The 13,126-nt window shown below is 46.9% G+C and overlaps 1 protein-coding gene across 2 annotated transcripts in view; it reads left to right on the top strand.

Moving 5' to 3' along the window:
* Nucleotides 1–13,126, top strand: part of ANKRD12 (ankyrin repeat domain 12) — a 418,715-nt gene that overhangs the window by 307,674 nt on the left and 97,915 nt on the right. For both annotated transcript variants that reach the window (XM_069216617.1, XM_069216611.1), the window contains one exon: nt 585–683. In XM_069216617.1, the coding sequence (XP_069072718.1) occupies nt 585–683 (99 nt within the window). The remainder of the gene's footprint in view (nt 1–584; nt 684–13,126) is intronic.

The raw sequence follows: 13,126 nt of genomic DNA, 5'->3' as shown, positions 1-13,126 counted from the left end.
GCAGGAGAAGACCAATTTATGAGGCAGGGTTGACCAATTTATGTGGCAAGAAAAGTCCAGTTGTGAATTTACAACACCAATAGCTCTAACTCTAGAAAATGCTAGACCCATTCTATTGCAAATGCTTGTTTAATGTATAATTGTAACCAACACCCGTTGCTATGCACCATGTTGTGTGGTGGTTGCTGTACACAATTTCGGTGTGGTACTTGATACATAATTCTAAAGGTTTAGAGAAAATGAGTCGCACCACGTGTCAAGTGATTATAGAGGTACTTGTTTGAGTGTCTCCATCCTAATTAGGTCTACCTGTGTTGTGTTTCTGATCATTTGCTTAGATTGATTCATATTCCTGTGTCACCTAAAGGATTTTACAGAACAAAGTAATTTATTGGTCAAGTATGCAACCATTTTAATTATCACCAAACAGTTCCAATATATCAACTTTGCACTCTACAATTGCAAGGTTGAATGACAACCTGGACATCTATGACGCTTCATGAATTGTGTATTATTATTATAAATATTATTCAAGCCTGTCAATTAGAACATAGCGCTGTTCTCTTTTTTTTTTTTTTTTTTAGATTACGCCCCCTCCTTCTCTGTTGGAGCCTCTGAAAGAACTTTTTAGACAGCAGGAAGTAATAAGGATGAAACTCCGTTTGCAACACAGTATTGAAAGGGTAAGGAATGTATAATGTGTTTGTTAAAGGATACTTGCATGAACCAGAGAATTGACTTCGGCTGTGTGCTTTCTGGCAATCCTTTTGAGCCCATGGAGGCATGCTGCCAAGATAGTGTAGCAACAACTCCTTAAAAAAAAATATATATATAAAAAAAAGTCATTCTACCCTGTGCACAAGAAAGTAGTGCTGTTGGGAGACTCGTGCTATGTTTTTGACTATGTTTTAAGTCTTTCAAGCCCACTGACCCTTTTTTGTAACACAATTTTCTGAAAAACAACTGAACACATTTACCCCAGACCAAGTAGGGAGCAGAGATTCCTTTGAGAGTTAAAGTTGTACAGGTCACTTTTTTGACCTCTCGCTTTATTTCCTGCCCCCACCTCCGCACCCCGCGCCTTGTTAAATTTGCAGGAAACTTCCAATGCTAAACCCGATCGTTTTGCTGTGATTTGTAAAAGAGCACCAACGTGAAAAAAAGAAAACAAAAACACAGCTTTTCAATCAAAATTCAAAACGAAGTATAACTACACTCTGGTTTTTGAGAGAGAGGGGAGGAGCAAAAATAAAAATAATAAAGTTGAGGGGAAGTTACGGTTGATAAAAACAAAATTAAAAAGATCATAAATTCTAAAGTCAAGGTGCTAGTTCCCTTCGTGCCCCAACCCAAGGAAAGAAAGGGGCAAAATGGAGAGAATTTATGTCAATATTTTGATGTGATCTATATCAAAGGACTCAAAGTTTATCTGCTGCTGCACCAATTTACTGAACGCTGCTCAGTGTAATCCAGTATTCCCATACTTAAAGTGCAGAGTCTGATGCATTTGCTAGGTCAGTTGGCCGCAGGTTCCCCTTGTACATAGAATCAACCTGCCTACCATAGGTGTACCATACATGAGCTTTAAAGTTAATAATATGCTTGGCTCTTTTCATTTTCTAAACCAGCATAACTACCTTCACCTTTTAGATTAAATCCACCCTTAAAAGGTGAAATTCCATTATGACCTTGGTCTAGCTGGTTGAAGTTGGCAGTCTGCATATACTTGGATGCCAATTACATTAAACGTGGTCTAGCCAAAGAGAGAACCTATTAAGAAGAGCTTTGCCCCCATACCTTAAACTGTGAATGGTTTTGATTTAGCAACTTTCTTTATAAGTTTTGGTTATGAACAGCTCAGTAGCACATCCAGTTGGTTTAATTGCAATCCTATAGATGACTTCTTTCCTCTTCAGCTACTCGTTTTATTTAGCCATACACCTAGGTAATTATTAGTGGAGTAGTCAACTGCTTTGTTGCCAAGCCATCATTTCCTTTCATTTGAGAGACCTCGACTGAAAATCCTAATCTTAGTTTTAGAGATGTTAACTTCCAGCTGATTATTATCAGAATTCGAATTATCTAGTGTCTTCAAAGCACATTATAATTCCACTTGAATCCAGTCCGTTATCACAGCATCACCAACATGCTGTAAAACATGCATTTTTTTTAATGGAAGTCTCTGCCTGCAGATTCCTCATTTGTTTCATATCTAAGATACTAGCCTGGATCTGACATTGCCCTTCCACACCATTAGGTGGCACTTGCTCCATCACGACGCAGGATGCAAGTTTGTGGTGATATCATTGAGGTGATAAAGCACTCACCACAGGCCCTGGCATTGGTTATTTTTTTTCCCTCATCCTTTGATACAGACAAGAATGCTCTCTCATCATTAGTTTTCTCTTCAGGGATTTTCCATCTCGATGAAAATTTGAATTATCGTATAGTGCATTATGGATGTACCGCCACAAAAAGTCAGGCAGGAGTCTATCAGGGGGCCCGCATGAGGCCGGTCTCCTTCGATTCTAGGCATGATTCCAGATCATGCAACCTGTGCTTTTAGCATTCTTCCTATAGCAACAACCGTCTGGCTCAGCGTTGTTCCTAGTCAATATCCAGATCGCACTCCTGATCTTACCCTTCTGCCAAGTTTCCAAAGAGGAAATTAAGACACAAGAAGACGAAACACATGGAGCTGCCTCAACGTTGATCAAGATCGAGGGGTAAGTCATCTAGCAGAGTCATCTTCTTTGGAGCCAGAATCAGTGGAGATAACTCTACCACATGAGCCCATGTCATTCCCAGTTCCAGAACCCTTCCCAAATCCACTCCTTGCCATACCAATATTACTCCAGCATTGGACTGCCCTTAGTTTCCAGCATTGGGAGTGGACCCTATCCTGTTTTTACATGCCATGTGGGATATGATTTGCCAGGCATCAGCCTCCATCTGGAGCACCGTTCAACCCTATTGCACCATGCAGGGCTCTGATAGGGTTCCTGCCAGCAAGTCTCTTGGCACAGAGTGCTCCCCTGGTTCTGCTAGGAACAAGTCTGGCATTAACCAAAGCCTTACCAACACTAGAGCCTTTGCCAGTTGTACCACTACTAGTACTGGTGGCGATTTCAACAGCTCCGCTACTATCTCAGTAGACTCCTGTTCCTTCTAAGGCCCATTGTTCTAAAAGAGAATCTGAAGGCTCCTTAAGGAGTAAGGGGACAGAGCAGTTCAACACAGCTCATGGCATCCCTATTGGAAAGAATGCATTTCAGATTCTGCCCCTGTACATATGCTGAAGCAGCAAGATCCAGACGACAGTGACAAGGCACATCTGTTTCCACCTCACTTGTCGAAGACAGACAATTATTTGAAACTGCTATTTGCCAGTGGGGTAGACTTATCTCTAGATAGTCACTGACTTATACATTCCTCCAGACCCCCCAGAAATTGCATTATTCTAGTCAGTGCTTAATATAGCAGCTGAAGTGCTATAACTGATTCTTTCACCACTGGCACTGAAATTAAACCTACTGACAAAGGTCCTGCAATCTTCTTCTACATCAGCAGAACAGCTTCTTCCTTTCAAACGAAGCTCTGCTAGAGCCCTTCCAGGACACATTGGACAAGCCCACATCTGGACCTCTGATGATTTCATAGATACTGGCACTGAGGAATCCCCTGTCCGCTCTTCATTCATCTCTGGGGAGCCTTGTAGTACAGGCTTATTTGTGTGGCAAGAAGAACCCGGTATCCTTTCCAACCTACTCACCTTAGAGTGAGTCTAAGAAATGGTAGGCATTGGGGAAAAAATTACTTTTCGTCTGGTCGCTTAAACCCTTTGTTCTTTGAACCCTCCTGGGAATATACACACATTCAATATGGCCATAGCTGAGATGTGGATGCCCAACCTGTGAAATCATATAAAAGGCATTAGCATTCATCATGTTGGTACTGTAAAGAGCTTGCTGACAAGCTATCAATACTAACACAGGGAAAAAATAGAGGAAAAACAGAGCTCCTGCTAACCTCATTATACTGAAGTCCCTCTGTGCATCACACAGACTGCTCATTACATCAGCCAACGCAAGGTCCAATATCAACATCATCACCGGAGCCACCAACAGAGGACAACACTTTTCAAAACAATCGAGCACTGCATCAGCCTCCTGCGACACCCATCTAATCCTCACCCAACAGGTGAAAAAATACAGAAAATCCAACAGCACATCAACAACACCAAGCCTGCTTCATTTGTTACGCCTACCCCTTCCTGTAGGAAGCTACAGTGGTCAGCCTTCAGTGCCCTACCTCTCAAAGATTTCACCAACATACTCTACTCCCTCAAAGCCACGTCATATGAAGATGTCTTGCTTGTGCTGGAACCTGCACTGTCCTTTAGTAGTCCTCCTCCTACCTCTCCAACTGACACCAGTTTCTCCTTAATGGTACCTCAACGTCCCAAAGATCCTGGTAACCTTTCACCTGTAATCTTCCATCTCTACTCAGAGCCGCTTGGTGCTACTCTCAACAATATAAAAGGGGGGAGAATTGTGACTTGGTGGCCAAAAATGGCGGTCTGAAAACTTTCAGGGTTCTGAGCGGAGTCCTAATAATCCTCTTCTGCCCGGCAGTTACTGCACCCATTTGCCTCCCCTGGCTAGTGCTGAAGACAGGGGAGACACAGCTGCACCCGCTGGGCCAAATTCGGCGTCCTTGGAGAGCCAGCAGTGAAGACCGGCGACCATGCGTGCGGTGGGCCATGAGCAGGCCTCATGCGGCGACCGACATGTGCTGCCTGTACCCTCATCAGTAAGACGCAAGTGATGCAGCAATCTGAGAGGTCCAAAACCTGACCGCAGAAGTTGATCAGAGTGGGCTAACTCAAGGAATAATGGGGAGGAGTTGGGGATAAGACCGCACTGTGGAGGTGCCAATAATCCACTCCCCGGGCCTCGCCTCCGGAAATGAGTTCCAGGCAGGGGAGGTGAGAGGAAACGTTTGGGGAACGAGGTGAGGGTGGCCAACTATGCTGGCCAACAACCTGGCTGAAACCCTCCACTTCAGTCTACCCCTCTTCTTTCCATCTGGCAAACCACAGCCTTCCCTCCCAGTCTGGCACCTGCTGAAGACATGGTAGAAAAAGCAGCAGTGAGGATGTGCCACTGCAGCGCTTATTGGCTCTTAGATGGATGACCTGATGGCTGCGGTGGTCTTTGTGTTAATCTGGGAGCAGGAGGATATCATGTGGCTGGTGTGTGCTGCTTGAGACATGTCTAGGCTGGAGGTGGAGGGTTGGGGTCGAAACTGTCATATATGGTGGTGATCTTGCTGTGGAAGTAGTTTGAGAGGGTTTCGCCAGAGTTCCTGGAATGGGTGGATGGTGGTCTCTGTGGCTATCGGGTTAGACAATTCCTTGATGATTCTAAAGAGTTTTTCGTGTGGTTGGCTGCCGTGTCGATGAGGGCAGTGATTGCTGCTCTTTTTGCTGCCTTGATGTTGTGGTGGTAGTTGTTGAGGGCTGCCTTGTAGGCGTCTATTGGAGGGTTCATGCGACGTTGTATCTCTAGTCAGTGGCAATAGCATTTGAAGTTTCTGAGCTCTGGAGTGTACCATTTTGCTGGCTTGAAGGTGTTGTTGGTTTTAGCTGGTTTCAGCGGGGCGACTGTCGGTGGATTGGATGATCCAGGCACTCAAACCACATTCCCCAATACATACAGGTCTGCTGGGACACGGCACCCACTCATATGCTTATTTGGCAGCCTTGCCCAAGGTGCTCAAGGATGTAGCGCTTCGCACCACTCTGAGCACCTCCTGCATCAAGTACTTTGAGGGGAATACAGGCACTGCGTTATCCTGCTGACTGCAATGGGACGTGTTCAAGGTCACTATTAAGGGACACTGCATGAGTCTAGTCGCTAATAAGCGAAAGTAGTTAGACTGGGACATTACAGGAGTGGAACGCGACCTTCTCCGCCTCAAGATGCTGGCCATCTCTTAGACCGGGGACAGAGGCCAGCTCATTAAGGCACGGAGAGAGCACACCACTCTGTTAAAACGCCTGTCTTACACATACTTGTGCTGGAACTGACAAGTCAGGTCCTCTGCTAGCCTAGCTAATTGGGCAGGAAAGCCCAAAACACCCTACTCTGTCCATTACTATACCCTCAGCCACAGAGATACACACACAACGCGAGACACACGCGGTCTTTACTCAACACTACAAATGTGTCTATGTGACGGAGATCGCCAACTCCTCCGTTGAGGCTTTCTTAGTGGAATTCAACCTCCCATGTGTCCCACCTAACTTGGCACTGAAACTCAACACGTACATCACTCTTTTTGAGATCTTTTAAGCCATTCGATTGCTAGCATCGGGTAAGACTCTAGGCCCTGACAGACTTCCTCAAGAGTTTTATAAAATGTATACTAAACTGTTGGTCCCCTCCCTCCAAACCCTGAATGATGAAGCACTTTTGTGCTCCTGTCTCCCACAATCCCTTCAGGAGGCATTGATTGTACATACCTAAGCCAGGGCGCAACCCCCACCAACCTTTCTCTTATTGGTCCTTGTCAATGCTTAATACAGACACTAAAATACTTGGTAAAATTTTGGCAGAAGAGCTATCTTTCGTAGTGAACAGAAAACAGGCGTCGGTTCACTGGCCCAGGTCTGGTTCTCTTGTGCTGGACCTGGAGCAGGCATTTCATTCCCTAGAGTGGAACTACCTGTTTGCTGGACAATCCACATTTAGTCTGGTGCCTCGCATACTTTGTCTTAACAAGGTCTGGTACACCTCGCCCCTGACCCTCGTTACGATAGGCAGGTATATATCCTATTCGTATATGTTGTGATACTGGTTAGGGCTGCTGATTGGGGCCGCTGCAACCCTAAACAAGCACTTATCCGGTGCTCCAGAACATACACCTGCTAGGCACAGGTCGCCACTTGACCACATGGTTAACTGAGGTGCTCCATGAGCACACTTGCCCATCCCTCTTGGTGGTCCATAATTGGTGGAGCAGGAACCAGCACTGGGCTTTTAGTGACCTGCAATGGGCCAAAAAAAGAGGGTCAGAAAAATAGAGGGAGAAAGCCTAAAAGTTCGGGGATAACCCTGCAGAACGGGCCATTTCCGACAGTGGAGCAGGGACCAGCACCAGGCTTTTAGTGACCTAGAATGGGTTGTGAATCCTGGCCTACCTTGCCGCTGTCTCCCAGAAGGCGCAGTTCAAACTAACGTATTTCTATTTCCTGCATGGAGCGTACTTTACACCCCTGCACAGATCAGTCAGTTCTTCCATTGTTCTGATGCTTTAGTCCTGCCCTGTGTTAAACAACTACTGGTTGTTTATTGCGGATGGCCTCTCCCGGGTCACCGGGGTCCCCTTACTGCACATTTAGGGCACATGCGCACTTGGCCTTTTCCGACATCCTAGAAAAAGCAAGGCAGTCAATAGGTTCTTAAACCTGGCGCTCCTCCTAGTGAAACCAGGATTCCCATGCACCTGGAAGTTGCGAACTCTCCCCTGGCACTTGCTTTGGCTCAGTTGGTGGAGGTGCGGATGACGGTGGAGGGAACCACCTTCAAGTCTGAGAAGTTGCAGGGTATCTACAAATTCCAGATATCAGATCAGTGGGATACCCTGCTCGAAAACTTCAGAGGTGGAGCACCCACCCCTGACTCTCCCACACTAGCCCAGCTGTTGGTCTCCCCAAGCCAGAGCTTAAGCATAAGGGTAAACAGATTCAGTGGCCAGTCCTCCATTGTCTCATTCCTGCTTGACATACCAAATCACCTTTGTGTTGTTTTTTGACAGATGAACAGACTAACTACAAAGGGAAGCGAGGTAGGTCGTGAGCGACAGTTGAATAACCCCGAGTTCAAAAAGGCCGTATGTAATAACTGTTCCTCTAAAAATCAGATGTCTCTGATCTCCTGCTCCTCTAGAGGAGCAATCCACCCGAGGGTGGATGTATCCATCACCACCATGGCCACAGGTAGCAGGAGTTGGGAGGGGTGGAGGAGGGACGGGTGCTGAACATCCTTTGGGACAGGCTGTCCACCACCGCCTATCATTTCAGAGTATCCACCTGAAATATCTTTACCAAAGGTAAGTAACTTTTTCTTTAGGGATAGGGGGAAGTTTGGAGGGAATGCCTGTTTTGTCAAGCATAGACTTTATGGACCACATCTAGGAGATCTAACTTGATTGCTGAAAACATTCATTGTATCATCCTTTTTAAACACTGGATGTACTGTTGATAACAGTCCGAATTCTGGAATATAATTGAAATGGTAACATGCTAAATAGAGTAATAAATGAGGAGACCCTGTAGTCTGGATCTGCGTTAGACAGTAACATTGACGGAGCATGAGGTCCACAGATGCCCAAAGACATAGGGCCTGATTACGACTTCAGCGGAGGGGATTACTCTGTCCCAAATGTGACAGATATCTCGCCCGCTGTATTACGAGTTCCATAGGATATAATGGACTCATAATTCGGCGGGTGGATATCTGTCTCATTTGGGACAGAGTAATCCCCTCCGCCGAAGTCGTAATCAGGCAGTATTTGCCTAGTAGTACCCAACACAGCATGACCTAGCTAACTATGTACATTTAGTATAATACCCCAAAGGTAGAAAAATACGTATTATCTACCTATTGAATATCAAAGAAAGAGGAAGTGCTGCTTCTCATTTAGGCTTATGTTCTGCAAGGAATGATTCGGATTGCCTACTAATTGTTGACCTTGTTTCTTTGGTCTCACAGGATATGTAATCCCAAATAAATATTTTTCTTGTTTCTCGTGTTGGCTGCTGATAATAAAAGAAAGGTTAAGCATAAGCTTTGCCTCTAGCCCTGACATAACACATTAAAATGATCCACGTGAATTCTATCACTTTAACAGGGGTGACACTTTTACCAGCATTTCCCATATGCATATTGTCTAGGTTAACAAAAGAGAAGAATTGCTTCTGGTAATTCCACTTACACACTATAAAGGACACATTGGCAGACTGCATAAGATTTCTTTGACCGCCAATTCAGCCTTTAGCATTCGTCGTTCTGCAAATTCAATTTCCTTGCTCTGTGAAGCTCATTCATGCTTCTTGAAAAACTTCAAAGTTCCAGTCTCAATAGAATTATTCTTTTGAGCCTATAATGGGTGGTAAGTTTTACATTAGAGTCAAGAAATAGAACCAATTGATTCCAAGCCAGTATTTCACCTGTGTTACCTTATTTACAACAGACCGACCCCACATAAACATTCTATGTAGCACTACCCATTCATGTGTCCTAAAGTTCATAATAAAGTGTGGTTTTGAGGAAGCATATCTGATTACAATCTGAATACTAGAAGCAGAAGTGTAATCTAACACTTTGCATTCTGGCGAAAAAATGTGAGTGTTGCTAGATAGTATATCTGATAGACTTCTAGCTTCTGATTCCTTACCTTTGGATTTTATGAGGCATCAGACTGGATATGGAAGATTTTTTATGAGCAGTACCTCTACGCAATAGTAGGTGGTGTCAATTAGCCCTGCATGCGTCGTCTGCTCTGGAAGTGACGTCTTAATATCTATATAGGTGCTCCGGCATGAGTTATTTTCTTTCTGTGCCAGCCTGCACTGATCCAGAGAAGAGCTACCTCTCAGTCACTTTTTGACTGCATTTTTTCAATGTTTTGTCGAGCATTTTTGACATTTTCCTCCTAGTGTGACAGGATGTCCTCTTGGAAGACAGGATTCAATCCCTGTGGAGCCTGTCATCAGCCGATGTCTGCACCTTGTCTGCCTGTTTTGTCTGGATCGTGACTACGACCCAAAATCATGCTTAGAGTGCCGGTGCCAGCCTTTCAAAAGCTTTGAGTTGGTGGTCCCTAGAGTTCATGGTGGCCCAGCATGTGACTGTGCAAATCGAGTTCCCGGTCGAGGAGAAGGCACAGGGTATGGTCGCGGAGCCTGCAGTCTTCATTGTCCCACTGCAAGTCCTTAAGATTGTCGGGTAAGTTGAGGCACAAGAAGAAGAGCAAGCATTCAAGGCCTCGTACTTCGGAGCCTGCATCTTGGCTGACTGCCCGCCTCCCTGACCTTCTGGGAGCCAGAGCAACTTTCCCAACTTAGTTTTATAAGGCCATGCACCTCATATTTGGATGGCCTGACCCCTCCAATGCCCTTTGAGCCCCGCGGGGTCAGAGCAGGCCGCATTTGGTTCAGCACCAGCAGTTGCGACCCCAGCTCCATTGGGCCCCCAGTGATCCATTCCTGTGTTCAGACCGGAGCCTGTAGTACCATTAACACCTCCGCCGGCGTCATCCCATTGTGATCCCTGACTCTGACACAGAGCCGGAGGGGAGTTGCCCGACGCTGGCAGGAACTTTGCTTCCTAGATCAGAGCCTGAGCCCTATATTATTGGGTTAGGCCTCGGGAGGAATGGGAGAGGTCCTTGAATCCCGTAGAATACCAGCTCTATAAGGATGCTCCAAATATGAACTAGTGTGGGGAACTGGGTGAAGCCAGTGGACTGGATACTTCTCTAGATACTGGTCTGCTTTCTCCCCCTACTGTGGCTATGGCGGAGGAAGCTTCATATGCAGTGGTGGTGCGGAGAGCCACTGAGGTCCATGACCTTCAGCTGCCCTTGGTAGCAGTGAAGACTAACATCTTGACAGAGGTGTTGCAACTGGGAGTATCCTCGTCCAAACCCCTTCTCCCATTCAATGATGCCCTCACTGAGGTCCTTATGGGTATCTGGTCCAAGCGCAACACAGGGGCTTCTGTTGATAGGAAGATTCCCCGCAGCCACTGCCCTACCCCATGGAATCCAAACTTCCTCACCCAACACCCTACCCCAGAGAGGTTGGTGGTCTAAGCCTCGACATCCCAAACACGTTGACTACTGCCTTCCGAATAGGAAAACCAAGAGGCTGGACTCTTTAGGTAAGAAGTTGTATTTTTCCACCAGGCTTGCATTACGGTCTGTGAATGCCTTTTGCGCCGTGTCCCACTTTGTGGGACACTGTTGCGCAAGTGCTGCCACAGGTCCTGGAGGAGGCCTAGACTGTACTCTCTCAGGTTGTTGCCAAGAGGAGGGATGCAGTAAAGTTCACAATACACTGTGGACTCAACACAACCGACTCACTGGGTAGAGTGGTTTCATTGACAGTGGCCCTGAGGCGCCACAACTGGTTGAGAACAACTGGCATTTCTGGGGTTGTCAATCTTCCCTTTTGGACATGTCCTTCGATGGAGCCATCTCTTCAGAGACAAGGCAGATTTGTCGCTAGAGCACTTCAAGAGCTCTTGTGGTCCAGCCAGATTCTTTGGGCATCTCTGTGGCCCGGCATCACCCACAGTCTTCCTTTCATGGGTGCAGGAGGGGATTCCAGCCATGCTGATTACCTCCCAGCCACCAGGGTGCACGCAACCCAGCCACCACTGCGTGGCAGAGGGCGCTGTACACATAGGCCTTGTGGGTCAGGTAACCAGCCGTCTGGTCAGCCCATCACCCCTCCGGCAGCTGTAGCCTCCAAGCATTACTAATCTGCCCCTTTACCATCATGGGCATTCAGTTGGCATCAGGATTCACCATCACCTGCCCTGCTGGCAGTCCATAACATCGTACAGGTGGACCTTGCAGATTTTCTGATGGGGCTTCTCCCTTCCCTTGAAGGCTATCTCTCACCCCATGGCACCATCCCACGACCAGCTGACAGAGGATCATTTATCCCTGCTCCGCAAAGAAGTCGCAGCACTCTTGTCCAAGGGAGCCATAGAGAAGGTTCCGGTGCCAGAAGTAGGCTACGGTTGCAATTCTCTCTACTTTCTGGTCTTCAGAAAGGACAAGGGCCTTTGTCCTATTTTAAATCTCCGAGTACTTCCTCAAGAAGGAGAAATAAAAAATGCTCACATTGGCTCCAGTCTTATCTGCCCTCGATCCAGGAGACTGGATGGTAGCATTGGACTTGCAGGATGCCTATGTCTACATTTCCATCCTGCCTGCCCGCCTACCTCTGGTAGGCCACGAGCATTTTCAGTTCACCGTGCTCCCCTTTACCTTACCAGCACTCCTCGGGTGTTTACCAAAGTGATGGCGGTGTTTGCAGCCCATTTGTGGAGATCAGAGGTGCCAGTCTTTCCCTATCTTGACGACTGGCTATTGTAGGTGGGCTCACCCCAGACTGTTGTGGCCCACCTCCATACTGTGGAGGGCCTCCTACATTTGCTGGAGTTCACTATCAACATGCAAAAGTCCAACCTGATTCCCTCTCAGGCGCTCTCTTTCATTGGAGCTGTACTGTATACAGTGCATTTTCAGGCATAGCCTCCCGAACTGAAAGTCCAGGATAATCAAGCTAGGATACTGATGTTTCAGCCTCTGTTTTGGGTTTTGGTGAGATAGACTTTGAGGCTGATGGGCCTCATGACCTCCTTCAACCTGTTAGTGACGTATGCCCGCTGGCATGTGCAGGCTCTGCAGTGGGACCTGAAGTTCACGTGGGCGAGGCATTAGAGTAATCTCTCCAACATGGTCCAGATCTTAGAGGGAACTGCCCAAGATCTGTGGTGATGGATAACAAACTTCATTTGGGTTAGAAGCAGACACCTGTCACCTCCCCAACCAGATCTGACAGTAGTGACAGATGTGTCACTCCTGGGATAGGGCAGCCATCTGGGAGAGGTGTAGATCAGAGGACCCTGGTCTTCAGCAGAATCCGGACACCACATCAACATGCTGAAGCTCCTTGCAATCCGACTGGCATTGAAAGCCCCTCTACCCTCCATCAAGGAAAGGCTAGTGCAGGTGTTCATGAACAACACCAAAGGCAAACAGGGTGGGATGGGGTTGTGGACACTTTGTCAAGAGGCCTTGTGCCTCCGGACATGGCTGACACAGCAGGGCATATCCCTGGTGGTTCAACACCTGGTAGGCTCTCTGAACGCCAGAGCAGACAAACGTAGTCGTCGATGCCTAGAGGATCACGAATGGCGTCTCCAACCGGAGGTGGTGCAAGGACTAAGCAGCACGGAGAGCATTGGTTAGATCTGCTTGCCTCCGCCAAGAACGCGCAATGACAGCAGTTTTGTATGCTGGACTTTCCAAGGCGGCTTTCTCT

The sequence above is a fragment of the Pleurodeles waltl genome, chromosome 2_1, assembly GCF_031143425.1.
Source record: "Pleurodeles waltl isolate 20211129_DDA chromosome 2_1, aPleWal1.hap1.20221129, whole genome shotgun sequence".
In the NCBI taxonomy this organism is placed as follows: domain Eukaryota; kingdom Metazoa; phylum Chordata; class Amphibia; order Caudata; family Salamandridae; genus Pleurodeles; species Pleurodeles waltl.
This window is presented reverse-complemented; position numbering and strand designations above follow the sequence as displayed.